Source organism: Carassius gibelio, chromosome A11 (assembly GCF_023724105.1).
Source record: "Carassius gibelio isolate Cgi1373 ecotype wild population from Czech Republic chromosome A11, carGib1.2-hapl.c, whole genome shotgun sequence".
Taxonomy (NCBI): Eukaryota; Metazoa; Chordata; class Actinopteri; order Cypriniformes; family Cyprinidae; genus Carassius; species Carassius gibelio.
This window is the reverse complement of record NC_068381.1, coordinates 15712424-15728961: the sequence shown is the minus strand read 5'-3', so window position 1 is coordinate 15728961 and position 16538 is coordinate 15712424. Positions and strand designations below refer to the sequence as shown.

Below are 16538 nucleotides of genomic sequence, written 5' to 3'. Positions count from 1 at the left end.
TTCCTCCAAAAAAAGTCTTACTGACCCCAAAATCTGACTTAATTTTAGCAGTCGCTATAGCACCTAATGGTAAATTATAATTAAAAAATATTTTCTTAATATGTGCCTGTAAAAATAGAATTATTTAGCTATTTTTAATTAATGTATTAGTTTTTGTCAAGCACTGAGAATTAAATGAGTTGGGCTTCTTATGATGTGAAATGCCATTATAGTCTCAAAAAGTCTCATACTCACATTTTACTTGTTCTTATTATGCTTTCTATGTTTTTTTTTATAATTATTATGCAACAGTAGTATACTGTAGACATTCAGTAGATCTTTGTTTCGTTTCATGCAATAACTGATAGAGCTATTTGAGTCCAGAACAGATGCAGATTTTGGCCAATTGTGTCATTAGCTTGATCAGCAGCTTTGAGGACCGTACTCTCTCTGATTCTAAACTGGATTTGACACTGATGATTATTTTACTTCGCATGCTTACACTGACGTGGTATGTGGTGGTTGGGAGTTAACAGGAGAGAAAGGTTATGATTGTTCCTTTATTTGCTCTGACAGTCATGTTTGGAGGGAGCACGGGTCGACGCTGGGACATTCAGACTCAGAGCTTGATAAATGAGGTTAAGTGTGTGTGGATTCGGAATGAAACTTGTCATGTAGTGCTCGGGGAGGAAGGTGATGTTCCTGAAAGCCTCCTTGCCCTTGAGGTGATGTGAGAAGACTTCAGATGTACAGTAGCTGCTTCTTTTAGTAATCTATTCTCCCTTCCCTTACGCAGCTTATTACCTTTAGCGGAACTTCCTCCTGGACCTCTCTTGACATTTGTTTGAAGTTCTCATCTCGGTTCTTCTGACAGGTTTTAGACCCTCCTGCCTGGGAAATGTATCAGCTTTGGGTTGCCAGGTTGACGTCAATTCTTCATTTTTGCAGGCCATCACAATAATGGAAGTTCCTGTGGTAAAGATTAAAGAAGGGCAGCCGGGCACAAAGGCGTGTGAGAAATTGATAAAATCTATAGTCAATATGGTACGTCTCGGAACCTGGAATCTTTGCATGCTTGAGAGCACCGGGGGATTTGCGGCATGGTGTTTCATATCAAACTCACTCACACGGTGGTCTGGACTAAGTTCTAACAATGGGATCTAACAATAGTTCTGTGTTTGTCCAGCAGGTGGTCTTTAATCCATTAAATTAAGAATTAATGTAATCAATTATGTAATCAGCCCTTTGGTGATTAACTCCTGTTTGAGTTTTATGTTGAATTTGTCTGAATATTTTTGCATTCAGGTAAGTCATAAAATAATAATTTCTGAAAGCGAATCCCAAATGACAAGAATAATGGAAATTTCTGCACTAACAGATCTCCCTTCAGTTCCCTTAAAAATCTTACCGGGCTGTTCACGGCGGACATATTCTTCCATATGCTCACCTAGGAAAATATAAATATTTCTAGTAAATATTACTGCATTATGACACAATATTGTGCTTTAAAATTACTATAATGTCAAATTTGCCACATGATCTTTAAGAAATCATTCTGATATGCTGATTTTACTGTTAAAAAAATAGACAGAATTTAACTTGTGGTTAACAAGTTAATAGACAGAAATGACCTTGTGATTCAATATGTGTTCTGTTGTATACTTTATTGTCTAACTGTCCTGTGTGAACTGCCCTTGACACTTGTGTTTGTATCCACTAAATCTGCATTTGACAAATGACTGCTGTCTTCCTGCAGTGTGTCATCTGTCAGAACGCTTTACCATCTGTGAGACCCCTTATACTAAAGGAGAGCTCTCTCTGCAGTGAAGATAATCCAGATCATGTGTTTGCTGATATACTCATTGTCATCTTTATTTTGTTTAAGAGACTGTGTCCTCTTCATCCCTATTAGGAAATAAACACGCCCTGTATTAAGACTGACAATGTCAGAGATTTTGGTGACGGCGAGAACTGCGAGTTCGAGACCGTGTTTGTGTTGAAAGACTTCCAGGCTCCTGAATACAACTTCCTGTACAAGAATGACAACCGTATCCTGGGGCCTCCTGCCGTGATGCACTGCGCCAGCAAGGGAGAGGTAAGGCCTGAAATAAAACAACACGAGCACACACACAGCATCACAGTCATCTCGTGGGTTTTTCTTTCTCCCTGAGGCGGTGAAATGGTTTGATACTGGTATGCCTTCACGGGTTGAATGAAAGCTTGTTGAAATAAAGTTGTTCTTCCAACTGAAACGGATTCGTAAGCAGCTTTGATTGCTCCTGTGAAGTCTGGAAAATGTTGTTGGCTTATCTGAGTGTACACCGGAGTGTCTACTTGACTCCCTCAGATATTCCAAAGTGAAATGAGCACTTGGCTGGCTAGCGATCAGTGCCGGACAGAAAGATTAAGTCTGACGAAGACTAGAATATAGATGCAACACTCCACCCCAGTGGGAAATGAAGGCTTGTCTTATTGTTTTGAAGTCTTGTGGTGCACAGCTTAGCTGCCACTTTATATGAAAGGTCTGCCTTCTGAGAAGTCTCATGATTTTATATATACATGTACACACCCATACATGTATACACGCACGCAAAATTAAATGAAATATGTATATGTTTTTTATGAATAATATATATATTTTTTTATACTTGTATGCATTTAGAATATATAATTAAAAATAGATATTACAAAAGTTTTGAAATCATTACGTTTTTTAAATATTCAAAATCTCTTAGCAAGGCTACATTTATTTGGTCAAAATATAATAAAACCGTAGTATTAAATTGCAATGTAAAATTATTAAAAAAATTTCAGTGTATTTTAAAATCTCATTTATTCCTGTGACGACAAAGTTGCATTTCACTGTGTAATCAGTGTCACATGCAGTGTTGTGTAAGTTACTCAAAAAAAGTAATCCACTACAAATTACTAATTACTGCTCTAAAATTGTAATTTGATTACATTACTGATTACTGCATGTAAAAAGTAATCAGATTACTAATTACTTTACTTTCAAGTTACTTTGAAAACCTATTAAACCTACAAGGAAAAAAACTACAAACAAAGTGAAACTCAGTTCTTTCCGTAATTTAATATTGACTGAAAAATATTACAGAAATATGAAAACAGCAACTTGAATTAAAAATCCAATGCATTTCTATAACTTAACATTCTTAACATAAACTTGCTTATGAAAACTGTAGTCTTTTTAAATGTATCTACATTATGTCTTAACTACATATGGGCTGTCATTCCATGGAAGCTTCTATTCCAGATGTCTGCGGTTGTGGAGACATATTCCAAACGCTCGAATGTTTTTTTAAGTTCATACTCCATATCCGCATAGGGCTGTCACTTTTCGTTCGAAAATCGATTGCACAATCGATCGGACCAACCAAAAAAAGTTTCAAAAATGAAAATAGGGAATCGGTTTTGACCAAACTATTAATTTTAAAATAATTAAACAATTAAAAAAATACAGATGTAAAAAAACTCGTGTTGGGGCTTAATTTATATCATCTTACGCGGGCTCTGACTTGCGCTCCAGTTTGTGAGGTAAATGAGCGGTCATGTGATGTGTTTCGATTAGCGCGAGAAAGATGAGAAATGGATGCTGAGTAGATGCAACGGAGGCTTGCCTCTGGCGAAAATACGTTTTGGTTGCACCAGCAGCTAAAGCAAAGTCTGAGGTGTGGAAAAGTTTTGACCGTGTTTATAATAAGAATAATAAGTGAATAATCACCATCAGTGAGCGCAGGAAAACATTGAAGACATCTACAGTGGATTCAATCATTTCCTCCACAAAAACATGTAGACATAGCCTAATCTCTGTGAGTAAAGTTTTTCAAATGATAACTATATATCCATTATGGCTTAAATGCATAATGTGGACTGAGTATTTACGCTAATTAAATGTTTGCATTATTCTTTTATTAAATGTCAGCTGATATGTGGAGAAGCAAATCCGGCGGAGCTTTTATATTAATTTCGTTATTGCCAAATACCCATCTTAATTTAAAAATAATCTTAATTTAATCTGTTAAAAAAGATCGCTTTTATTGATGAGTTGGTTTATTTATAGGCTAAATGAGTCTATGTCTATTTAGAGTGCTGAGATGTTACGATGTTACAGAGGACTTATTTTATTTCTTTATTCCAACTTCCAAGTATCCTAGTCTACGTTAGTTATGAATAAATTGTTAAAACATGTATAAATGACTCATTGTTGACAAAATGCAAAAGAGCTGTGTGTGTATGCGCATATCTGAATGTCGGGCTGCATACGGGTTCGGGCTTTTAAAAAGCTGTCAATCAAAATGTACTTCTCGGGCTCGGGCCGAAACCTGTCTTTAAATGACTGAGATTCCACAGTCGACAAGGGCAGCATTTCCTCCACCACACACGCTGCTACAGCTCTTCACCTGTCCAGAAGTTACCTTCCCTCCCAATCTTGAACAAAAATCTCCTTCCATTTTAACAGCACGAGTTCTCCAGTAATTCATTAAAGCGCATGCTCAATAACTGACGCAGGCGCCACAAAACGTGATTAGAAATGCATTTGGATTTATTTAGCCTACTTTAATATTTTTTCTTACCAATACATTTGTAACGCAAGTAACTTAATTTTATTGACATCAGTAACTGTAATCAAATTACATTTATTTTAAATGTAATGAGTTACATTACTGCGTTATCACGAAAAGTAATTAGAATACAGTAACGCGTTACTTTGTAACGCGTTATACCCAACTCTGGTCACATGATACTTCAGAAATCATTCTAATATTCAGATTTGATGCTGTCTAATGTTATATGACAGGTAAAAATTTGATAGCCTGAATGCACTGTAAGTCGCTTTGGATAAAAGCATCTGCTAAATGCACAAATAAATAAATATATATATTCGCTGCTGAACCTCTAATACTGTACTTTAAGACTTTTAAATGAAAATTACCTCCTATTATGATATATGATAAATATAAATCAAATACGATATGATGTATATTCACTTGATCCAATTATTATATGATCTTAACCTCCTTGTGGCATAGTTTTTGTGTGTGCATTCTCAGATAGCTGAGATTGAGGCATATTAATGATATATTCCATCATTCTCCATGTCCTTGTCCATAGCCTCTGCCGTTCTCCTCCAGGCCTCTCTACTCAATGACCATGCTCAACTTGTCTCTTTGCTTCACCGGATTCCGTAAAAAAGATGAAGTGGTGAGTTCTGCTTTCCCATTCTTCTGACTCAAAAGCAGCCCATAATGTCACTGTTGGATTATTTGTTCAAATTAACTGTGCTTTTCTTCAGGTTACTCTAGTAAATCTCGTCCATCACATGGGCGGCACCATCCGAAAAGAATTTGACAGCGCTAAAGTAACACACCTCATCGCCCGTTCAACACATGGTGAAAAGTACAGGGTATGTATCCACCGTATCTGTGAAAAAAAGAAAAGAAAAAAAAAGCTTTATAGTTGTCAAATCCTTTCGTACTCAGCCTTCTGTAATGCCACTTATCAAATCAAATCACTTAGTCACTCCACTATATACGCCAGTGTAAAGACCAATCAAAAACTCAGCTGTGTGGTTTACTGGAGAGTGTAATATTTGCATAAAATATAAAAGACAGTGCCAACAAAAAAACAGTATACATGTATGCAATACACAATGTTACAAAAAAAACCCATTTTATATAAAAGCTGTTCTTTTGAACATTTTATTTGTCAAAAATCCAGATAAAAGCATTAAGGTTTTCACACATTTTTAAATTGCAGTAATTCTGATTAAATTAGGGATGTTCATTTTGGTTATTTTTCCCAAATGACAACCGACGCTTGTTTACCGATCGAAAAACATCATAAAACTAGACTATACATATATATATATATATATATATATATATATATATATATATATATATATATATATATATATACACACACACACACAGGTCCTTCTCAATAAATTAGCATATTGTCATAAAGTTCATTATTTTCCATAATGTAATGATACAAATTTAACTTTCATATATTTTAGATTCATTGCACACCAACTGAAATATTTCAGGTCTTTTATTGTTTTAATACTGATGATTTTGGCATACAGCTCATGAAAACCCAAAATGCCTGTCTCAAAAAAATTGCATATTTCATCCGACCAATAAAAGAAAAGTGTTTTTAATACAAAAAAAGTCAACCTTCAAATAATTATGTTCAGATATGCACTCAATACTTGGTCGGGAATCCTTTTGCAGAAATGACTGCTTCAATGCGGCGTGGCATGGAGGCAATCAGCCTGTGGCACTGCTGAGGTGTTATGGAGGTGTCCAAAAGTCCAGTGCTGCTTCTCTATAGCCCAGGTCAGGCGCTTCTGCCACTGTTTCTGGTTCAAAAGTGGCTTGACCTGGGGAATGCGGCACCTTTAGCCCATTTCCTGCACACGCCTGTGCACGGTGGCTCTGGATGTTTCTACTCCAGACTCAGTCCACTGCTTCCGCAGGTCCTCCAAGGTCTGGAATCGGTCCTTCTCCACAATCTTCCTCAGGGTCCGGTGACCTCTTCTCATTGTGCAGCGTTTTTTGCCACACTTTTTCCTTCCCACAGACTTCCCACTGAGGTGCCTTGATACAGCACTCTGGGAACAGCCTATTCGTTCAGATAGGCCTATTTATTCATATATATATATATATATATATATATATATATATATATATATATATATATATATATATATATATATATATATGTATATATATATATGTGTGTATATATATATATATATATATATATATATATATGTATATATGAATAAATAGGCCTATACGAGAAATATATTTTTACTTAAGAATTAAGAAGGTAAATGAAATAACTGTAGCTTAGTTGTAACTTGGTTCATTTTTGTGCTGCGTGAAAGGACACCAGGCGGTAGAAAGAGGTATCCAATTTTTTTTTTGCCTTATATTACAACAGCACAAAGATTTGTTTTTATTGTGAATGTACAAAAATGGGAAACCTTTTACAATTCCGATTATCTTTATGACTAAAAGAAATAGTTGCTTCCATTGTTAGAAGGATAAGAAAAAATGTCTAATGATTGCGCTGGCACTGCATGCGCTCACACAGTTAAGCTTTGCTAACTTTTGCAGCCTGTTTATTATCATAATAAAATACAGTCAGGCAAATATATGGGGAAAAAAAACCACACACTGCTTAATGTAAATATGTAGGCTAGTAAAATCTGTGCCGTTAAGTGTTATCACCGTACTGGCATGATGCTATGCAAACAGGGATTAACTTGGATATTGTAACGCCAGTGAAGTAGCTTACATAAATAATAATTTGGCATTCAAATAAAGCGAAAATGGAAACATTTGTTTTTGTGTCGAATGAGAGACCCAACATTGGTTTTAGTTTCATTTTAACCTAAATTAATTCATTTTGGCTTGTAGTTTATATTGCTATAGCTTCTTATATTTTTAATTCTTATTCTTTTCTGAATGCTGTCAATTAAAAGGATTTCTTATGGAGTGAGGGGAACTAAAATAGCCTAGCTATGTTTACTGTGTTTATTATAATGTTTGTAACTATTTTGAGTTGGCATTAGGCCCATTTCTTTTCTCTCTGTTGGAGAACAACAAGACCACGCCCCCCTTTTGTGTACTCATTAGGGCTGTGACAGTTGCCCTGACAACCGCGTCACCGCGGTGGTCGGTTGCTATCGCGTTTGTCTACTGCCACCGGCGGTAGTGCATGTGACATCACAAAGCATAATACAAAGTTTTGTATATAAGTGTAATAACTGTAATAGTTGCAAATTCTAAGTCTATGGTAATTAACAAATTACCTAAAACACAGCGTTATATTAGATTGACAGATTTGAGCGCAGGAAAATACAGTTTATGCATTCAGCAAATTAATTTAGTGTTGGGCGATGGATCTTGTTGGGAAAGCAAATACCACATCACCAATCTGGAGTCATCTGCATTCATGTCACCCATCAGCGTTTGCCCAAGTCCTCGTGATCGCAAACGCTGGCAGGTCAGGTTTGGTGATACTTTCTCCAAACTGGCCAAATACAAACGAGACAGCGATACATAAAAGATGGTAACAGGAAATATGGCAACGATTCCTATTTCAAAGAGAGCGCGTGCAGATGAGGAGTTACTGAGCTTGGTGCCGGAAAAGTAAACCGGACGCAACACAACCGCATTGTGACAGGTTTAGTCTGCCTAGTGTCTATACAGGACATTTGAACTCTGTGTCAGTACCTCACAGACCGGACGGGGATTTATCATGTCGTGTTGTGCTGCATCCAGTGTAGCATCACTGATTATAATGAGTATTTTGTCACGCTGCGTCGCTCGCGTCCGTTAGACAGGGTGTATTTAACTTTCTTATTTAGGCTACTTTCTTGTTTAACCTCATTGTTTCTTTGATATTTATTTAACTGACCACGACACTACTTGCATATAGACTATTTCGCAGTTTGATATGAAAGGATATGCACAAAGGAAGCGCGCACCGGCGACTTTGAGCACAGGACCGTTTCCGCGCTCGCTTAACTTGCACCTGATAATAAAGTGAAGTGGAGCGCGTATTTGAAACGTCTCCTGTTCAGTCATTCTGCGACTGAATAAATTCACTTCTTGTCATGACAAAAAGTGACAGAAGCAGTGGGTGGTCATCCCCGTCCCTACGTTAAATATTTTTAATATGTTAAAATGAAAAAAGTTATCGAAAATTTTGACTACATGTATATATTTTCTGGCTCTTGACCAGAAAAAGTCAGGTGATGTGAGACTACTGTAAATGTTTAGCAGAAATTGGTTAAATTCCTTCTCACCTTTGAATCCCAGTACCCTTTGTACTCTTTTGAGTTTGAAGAAGGTCAGTCAACAAAACTGTTGACATGATGTATTGCCTTTTATTTCCTCATTAATAATATGTTAATTCTTTAAAAAAATCAGCCTTAATGAAGAGCCTTTTGTCTTTTGGTCAGTGATGGCTAGGATAGTTCCTCAAACCCCAGGTGTGCTGTTCGTAACTGGCTCTACTGTCTGCAGTTGACATGTCTGTGTTATTTGGAGATGGTTTGATTAAAACAGTTCTCATGTATCTCTCCTCACAGCGTGCTGTATTGAGTTGAATCATTCATTAGTCTCATGCATAATGCATTGATCAGGCTTTAGTGAGGGGATCTCTTCCATCCAGATGCTATTCACTGTTTTTTTTTTCTCTTTTTCTTTTTAGTTGGCAGTGTGCATGGGCACACCCATCCTCACCCCTGAATGGATACACAAGGCATGGGAGCACAGAGATGACATGTAAGACTGTGTGTGTGTGAGGCATAAAACTACCCCTTGCGTCAATCCCCCACACTGTGTGAGTGTAGAAGAGTAAAAACAGTGAATGATGAGGCTGAAATGTCCAGCCACTGGTGCGCACACCAAACAGGCCCTCCCTGCCTCCATACCAAAAGCGGCTTCCCCTGCACTTGGGTTTTGACATTTTCCACACATGTATTGAACACTGAACCTGACCTTTCACATTAATGGCCTGCCACTGTTGGCTGGATGTTGACTGACAGGATTCTTGTCCCCTCTGTGCCCACAAGACTTAATGCAGACAGACTTAAATTCAATTTGAAATCCAAATTGACCTTGTACTTTCCTTGTTTCTGGCCATATTGTGCAGGATGCATCAGTGCACGTTATTCTGAAGGGGGAAAAAATATGTAATTTTATTTCTCGGGCTATTGGTTATTGTTGACATTGGCACACTTCCATAGGTGCGCTAATAAGTCTTAAAATTATAAAATTTAGTGAAATTAAAGTGGACAATGCATAAAGATAAATGTAATACGAAATCAGTATTTTAAATAATTTGCTCTGTAAATTAGGATTTAATTTATCCAATAGTTTAATCTGCAAACGGCACATCTTAATATTAAAGGGTTAGTTTACGCAATGATCAAAATTGAGAAATTAATCACCCTCATGTCATTCCAAACCAGTGAGACCTCCGTTTATCTTTGGAACACAGTTTAAGATATTTTATGTTTACTTGTTTAATTATTTGTTTGTCTTTAGTAATTTTCATGCAGGCAACGAGGAGTTCCGCACCGAGTTTAAGGTCCCTCCGTTCCAGGACTGTGTCCTGAGCTTTCTGGGCTTTTCTGAAGAGGAGAAGACCAACATGGAGGAGAGGACGCAGAAACACGGTACTGATCTCTCATGCATCAGTGTCCTTTTTGAAACAAGTCTGAAATGTTTTAATATGTCACAAAACCTCTGCTCAAATAATTATTGGTTAACCAAAGCCTTTCACACTGATGCAACTGAGATGTGGACTCCAGGAATTTTTTTAAAGGATTGTGTACTGCTTGTTTTGTCCAGGTGGACGGTTCCAGGCAGTGGGTGATGAAAGGTGCACACACTTGGTAGTTGAGGAGAACTCCATTAAAGAACTGCCCTTTACTCCCTCCAAAAGACTCTACGTAGTGAAGCAGGAGGTATCAACTGTACAGACACTGACACAGAAACACACACTGGGCTTTGCGTGGGTCCTTAATAATAGTGTTTAAAAATACACTGCGTTATTTTACACTGCTTTCCTGTCCTAGTCCATTATCTAGTAGGTTTAAGAGGAGTGGGAGTCTTTTTTGGCAGATGTCACGAGTTTTAGTAGCTCAGTTACGGTCATTAATGCATCAGTATTAAGGTGTTAATAAAGGGTTCAGTGAAAGTGTTTTAAATGAATGCATCTTCAAATTAAATTTCTCATTTTGTGTCTTTCTGCAGTGGTTTTGGGGAAGTATACAAATGGACGCCCGTGCTGGGGAAGTCATGTACGCTTACGAAAAGGTGAGGAAACCAGGAAATTCACTGCATTTGGGGTGTGGAAGTGCAGATTCCATTCATTTCAAGTATAGTTTAGTAATGATCCCATAATTCTTCATAAAATGGATCGTTCACCCCGAAAGTAATCACTTACTTATCCTTCACTTGAACCAAACCTGTATGAATTTCTTTCTTATGTTGAACACAAAAGAAGATATTTTGAAAAATGTTTGGTAACCAAACTGTTGGCGGTAGCCATTGACTTCCATATAATATTCTTCAAAATATCATCTTTTGTGCTAATAGAAGAAACTCAAAAAATGTGGAAAATGGTAATAATGTGTTGTTGTTGTTGTTTTTCTTCAATAGTTTGTCTTATGAATACAGTGACTCATAATTGATTTTACAGCTTCATGAAAAGCAGTTCACTCATATCTGTTGTCTTCATGTCTTTCTCTCAGCCGGAGAGTCCTGTGATGAAGAAGACCGGGTCTCTGCTGTCTCTCAAGACGCCCAACAGTGGCAGGAAACGTCGCCGTCTTAGAGAAACATTGGCTCAGCTCACCAAGGAGACCGAGATTTCTCCCTTCCCACCGCGCAAGAGACCCTCGGCTGAACACTCCCTCTCCATGGGCTCCCTGCTGGACTTCTCCAACACACCTGACACCTGCAAATCCAGTGGAGGTGAAACGAATGACCTGATATGACGTGACAAGCAAACAAATAATGTAACGCTCCCCCGTCTCCCATGGGTTAAACAGACAAACAGAAGAATAGTCTAACTCTCTGAAAAGTCGGAAAAGTTTGCCAAGTTCCTATTGCATTATGTGAGAGTGTTCCAGACTCTGATGTGTAGGGTTCAGGGTGATCCCAGGCAGGGCTGAGATGAACTGGGAGAGTCGGGCTGTGTTTTAGATGAGTAAGGCCACTGTGTTTTGCAGAGCGCAGGTGCAGGAGGAGCAGCGGTAGACGGAGGAGTGCCAGACAGAATAGATCAGAGAAACAGTGGCCACTGCAGCATACCAGCACTCCTGTGTGCAGACAGGAAACAGACCAGACAGGTGACATGCATAGTAACTTAAGCCCAGGGTTTTGAATGAATGTAAACATTAATCTACGTTATTAAAAATGTGATTGCTCAAATTGAGCAAATTTACCTTTTCCACTAAAGTAAATCGGATTATTTTACTGTTACTGATTGACTGATTGTATTATTTTATATTTGTATTTAATTTATATCGAACGTGGAACATTACTTTTATTTGCTCTTACAATCCCTTGTATCTAAAAAAAAATTGCCAGTGTTGACGCGCATTACACTTTTTTTTTTTGGGGAACAGATATTTTAAGAGCACAGAGATTTATAGCTGCTGATCTCTGCTTATGTGTTTCAGAGAATGCCAAACCCCCCAAAAGCTCAACTCCTGCCCTTCCTAAGCAGTCGGCGCGCTGGCAGGTCTCCAAGGAGCTCTACCAAACTGAGAGCAACTACGTTGATATCCTGGCCACGGTCCTGCAGGTTTGTGTTCAGTGTGTGTCTTGTGTGTTCTCTTTCTCCTCCTTATGTACACACACACAGGAAAGCGGCAGTTCACAGTACCTGGCTGAGGCCTTATCAATCTGAACCAGTACCTCTGATCATTAGGGGGGAAAATGAATTAGATTTGGACACCAATGCCACGGACATTTGATCTTTGCTTTGCACCCTTACATGTGGAGCTCGCACACACACACACACACACACACACACACACACACACACACACACACACACACACACACACACACATACTTCTGTGTCTGATTGCATAGTAAATGCCACATCATATCCCCGCAATCAGAGCCCAACAAATTTCACTGAACAGTGGAGTCAGATCATCAGGCAATACTGAATAGCCTGACCTTTCCATTGTGGTCCACTGGATCTTCATTAAGTTTATGGAGTGGCTGTCAAGTAGAGGCCTGAACGGAACTGATTTCCCCAGTTTCATTCCACTCTTCCAGAACTCTACTTTGTTTCCATGTTGAATGTTCTCAACAGTTCAATTAAATATTTAATTATTTTGTAATTTTTGTATTTTTCCACTTTTATTGTCATTTTATTTCTTTTTTTTTTTTTTTAATGTTTGTATTAATACTTTTATATTCAGCAGCGATGCATTAATCTGATCAAAAGTCAAGATATTATAATGTTGTGAAATGTTTTTTTTATTTTTTATAAATGCAGTTATTTTTAACTTTTCTTTTAAATTCCTGAAATGATGCTAAGAAAAAGAACATCGATAATAATTGGAAACATATTGGATAATGGCTGCTGAAAATTAAAATTTGTTATCACAGGAATATATTACATTAAGTATATTCCAATTAAAATAGACGTTAATTTAAATAGAAATAATATTTCTAGTTTTGATTATTTTTGAGCAATAAATGCTGCCTTGGTAAGCGTTAGAAACTTCTCTGAAAAAACATAAGAAATCTTATCAGTCCCACCTTTTGAGTGGTATTTTCTTATTTCGAGTTGTTTAGGGTTTATTTTAAGATGATGTCAAAAGGCTGAAAAATACTAAAAACTACTCTTCCACTCTTCTATCAGGCAGTCCAGTTTGGTTGACATCTCTTAGAAATGGCACCCTCTCATGCCTACAAATCATAGGTTTAGTCCTGCGCTGAAACAAATCTAATCTGATCCCGCAGGAATGCAGACCTCTACTGTCAAGTCCTGCACCATTAGTGAGAATCTCGGGTCCATTCTAGCCTAGTGATCTAATTTCCTTTGTTCGTCGGTCCTTTCAGCTCTTCAAATACCCCCTGGAGAAAGAGGGGCAGGTGGGCGGCCCTATTCTAGCTCAGGAAGAGATCAAGACCATTTTTGGCAGTATTCCAGACATCTATGAAGTGCACACGAGAATAAAGGTAGGCACTAACCTTTTCAAAACGCTGAGTAAAGGCTGTGTTGAACATATTAGCTGATAAATGTGCTTTAACAGGCAGATCTCGAGGAGCTGGTGATGAACTGGTCTGAAGAGAAGAGCGTTGGAGACATTATTCTGAAATATGTGAGTGTGATGAAGCTTTGAACTCTTCCAGCATGAAGTTCGCAATGGCGTCAAAGACTGAATGACGGCTTTTGTGATCGCTCTTTGTTTTTTCAAATTCTCTCTCAGTCTGGAGAGTTGGTGAAGGCCTACCCACCATTTGTCAACTTCTTTGAGATGAGCAAAGAGACCATAGTCAGATGTGAGAGACTGAAGCCGAGGTTTCATGCCTTCCTGAAGGTACTTTCATCTGTTTTTAGTGTGTATAAAGACAGCTGTATTATATAGAGAAGTAAAAGAAGCCTGACCTCGGGATGTCCATTTTCTGTTCTCCATTGTATTTAGAGTGCTAATAGTAAAAATACAGTCAAAATCTGGTGCTAATAGTACAAACATAGTCAAAATCTGTTGAATCTCTACTATTGTGAAGACCATTTATTTGCATGTTTTCTCTCATTTTGTTATTCAGATTAATCAGTCTAAACCAGAGTGTGGACGCCAGACTCTTGTTGAACTTTTGATTCGTCCTGTGCAGAGACTGCCAAGCGTTGCCCTCTTGCTGAATGGTAATATATACATAAATACAACTTAGTTGGATTCAGGTAATGGGTTCAAGCTTGGGCTGCACAATATATCGTTTCAGCATCGACATCATTCAGCATCAGTATTGTATTACATTGCACCACTCTGCATCCAGTGTAGACTGATAAACAAATTAGAAAAAAATGGATGTGCAACAGTATATTCACAGCAGTTTAATGTTCCTGTGTTTTCTGTGCCATTTAATGTTAATCAAACAACAAAACACATAGAGGAAAAAAACAACACTTTTGTAGCTTTAACACCGATTTATTAGATTAAATGTATACAGTGAAGACTATGCAGTGTTGTTTTACATTTTGATTATTCAGTTTCTGTATCTGAGACTATTAGACTTACCTGAAAAATATAAAGCACTGTTTATTTCAGTTGTATCTTTGTTCTTTTATATTCATCTCTGCTTTTAATTTATTTTCTCTGCTGATCTACAAAATCACCCACATCATTGATAATTTGTTTTCTCTAAATAGAGCAATTCAAGTCATCTGTTGATCATTGTTTTTTATATCGCAATATATATGGTAGGGGTGTGACGGTTAGTATATAACCGTGAGACCGACGGTTATAGTTGAACACCGTCATTAGAACTCTATAACCGCCAAAACCGTGTCATTAAAATATTTTTTACAAACATTTTTTATCAAAAATTATTTTCATTTTTTAGATAGGATCATAAGATGCGCAATATATCGGGAGACATGGTTTTTACCACTTAATGAAGTTTTGTAAATCGTCAGACATATTTACCACTTCATAAAATTTTGCTTTGTAGAAAACCTTTCTTAAAAACGAATTTCGTTTTGTACAAATTTTATCTTAATTTTAATAAATGTTTCATCAACCAATTGCATGTATTTTAATAAATAAAAAGCAAGTAAAGCAGACAATGATAACCGTGGCACATGGAAGCACCAGCGCGCCGCGTTCACTTGCACTGCACTGTGACCTAGAGCACATCTCATCGTAAATGAAACTCAGCGTAGGCCTATGCCTCATACTTTAGCATTAAATATCTTTGCTGCATCCTTTCTAGAACAGACAATGGATTTTTTTTTTTTTTGCGGCTCGCATCAGAAAAACATTGCATCGCCATAGACCGCAAAACAAGCAGCGGATGGCGGGCGGGTGCGGCTTTGAAATTTGCTCTATGATTTCCATGAAGCAAAAAACGAGGACGGAATCTCGAAATCCAGTCATGAAAATGAAACTTGCATTTTAATATGGACAGTCATGGAATTTGCCAAAGTTAGCATAAAATAATCAAATCAAATATCCATATGGACCAGTATCTGTAAATGTTAAGCCGCAAAAGTTGTTTAAAATATAAATCCGTGTTCTGCGCGTCTCTGTGTGAATTAATGAATGGCAGAGACGTGCAGGTTTGTTTACTACATAGACTGAAGCGCATGACGCTTGCATTAATTTCAGCATCTGAGCTTCAGAGTTCTCTCTCCTTCAAGCGATCTGAACTTTTCAGCTCATCTCAATGGACACACAGCGCACCTGTATTTGACACTCTGTAAACTCTTTGTGAAGGCACACGACTCACCTTCACTTTACTGATAGCGCTGTTTCTCACATATGCAAAGAGAGAGAGAGCGAGAGTCTTACCACGCTTAAACAACACCTTATATGTAAACTATTCTTTGTTGTCTTCTCCTGTCAAAATAATGGATTTAATTTAGAATTATTCATATTCATTTTCGAACAAGCAGAAGACATACCAGTTTCTCCGGTAGTGGGCGGAGCTAATGGGCAAATGGCAATGGCTTTTTTTTGCGGCTCGCATCAGCAAAGCATTGCATCGCCATAGACCCCAAAACAATCAGCGGATGGCGGGCGGGTGCGGCTTTGAAATTTGATCAAAAAACGTTGGCGCGGATGGTGAGTTTTGTGACAGATCTCCTTAATAAATGGAAGTCTGAAATCTCTGCCCTTTACCGATCAGAGCGCGCGCTGACACGGAGTTAACCCGCTATCTCCAAGAACAACCAATTGACTTGGGACCCCCCCCCCCCCCCCCCCCCCCGACGGTTATGTTCTGAACCGTCACATTTGACTCACGTCATAACCGTCATCA

The 16538-nt window shown here is 37.8% G+C and overlaps 1 protein-coding gene across 7 annotated transcripts in view; it reads left to right on the top strand.

Annotated features, from left to right (window-relative positions):
* LOC128022447 (protein ECT2) overlaps positions 1-16538 on the top strand; it is a 32552-nt gene that overhangs the window by 1872 nt on the left and 14142 nt on the right. For 2 of the 7 annotated variants that reach the window (XM_052610043.1, XM_052610040.1), the window contains exons 4-18: positions 928-1023; positions 1892-2074; positions 5113-5202; positions 5294-5404; positions 9232-9305; positions 10071-10201; positions 10377-10492; positions 10782-10844; positions 11282-11504; positions 11762-11881; positions 12215-12339; positions 13617-13736; positions 13811-13879; positions 13988-14098; positions 14328-14424. In XM_052610043.1, coding sequence (XP_052466003.1) covers positions 928-1023; positions 1892-2074; positions 5113-5202; positions 5294-5404; positions 9232-9305; positions 10071-10201; positions 10377-10492; positions 10782-10844; positions 11282-11504; positions 11762-11881; positions 12215-12339; positions 13617-13736; positions 13811-13879; positions 13988-14098; positions 14328-14424 — 1729 coding nt within the window. The remainder of the gene's footprint in view (positions 1-927; positions 1024-1891; positions 2075-5112; positions 5203-5293; positions 5405-9231; positions 9306-10070; positions 10202-10376; positions 10493-10781; positions 10845-11281; positions 11505-11761; positions 11882-12214; positions 12340-13616; positions 13737-13810; positions 13880-13987; positions 14099-14327; positions 14425-16538) is intronic. The other 5 variants (XM_052610045.1, XM_052610042.1, XM_052610044.1 and 2 more) reach the window with 3 other exon arrangements.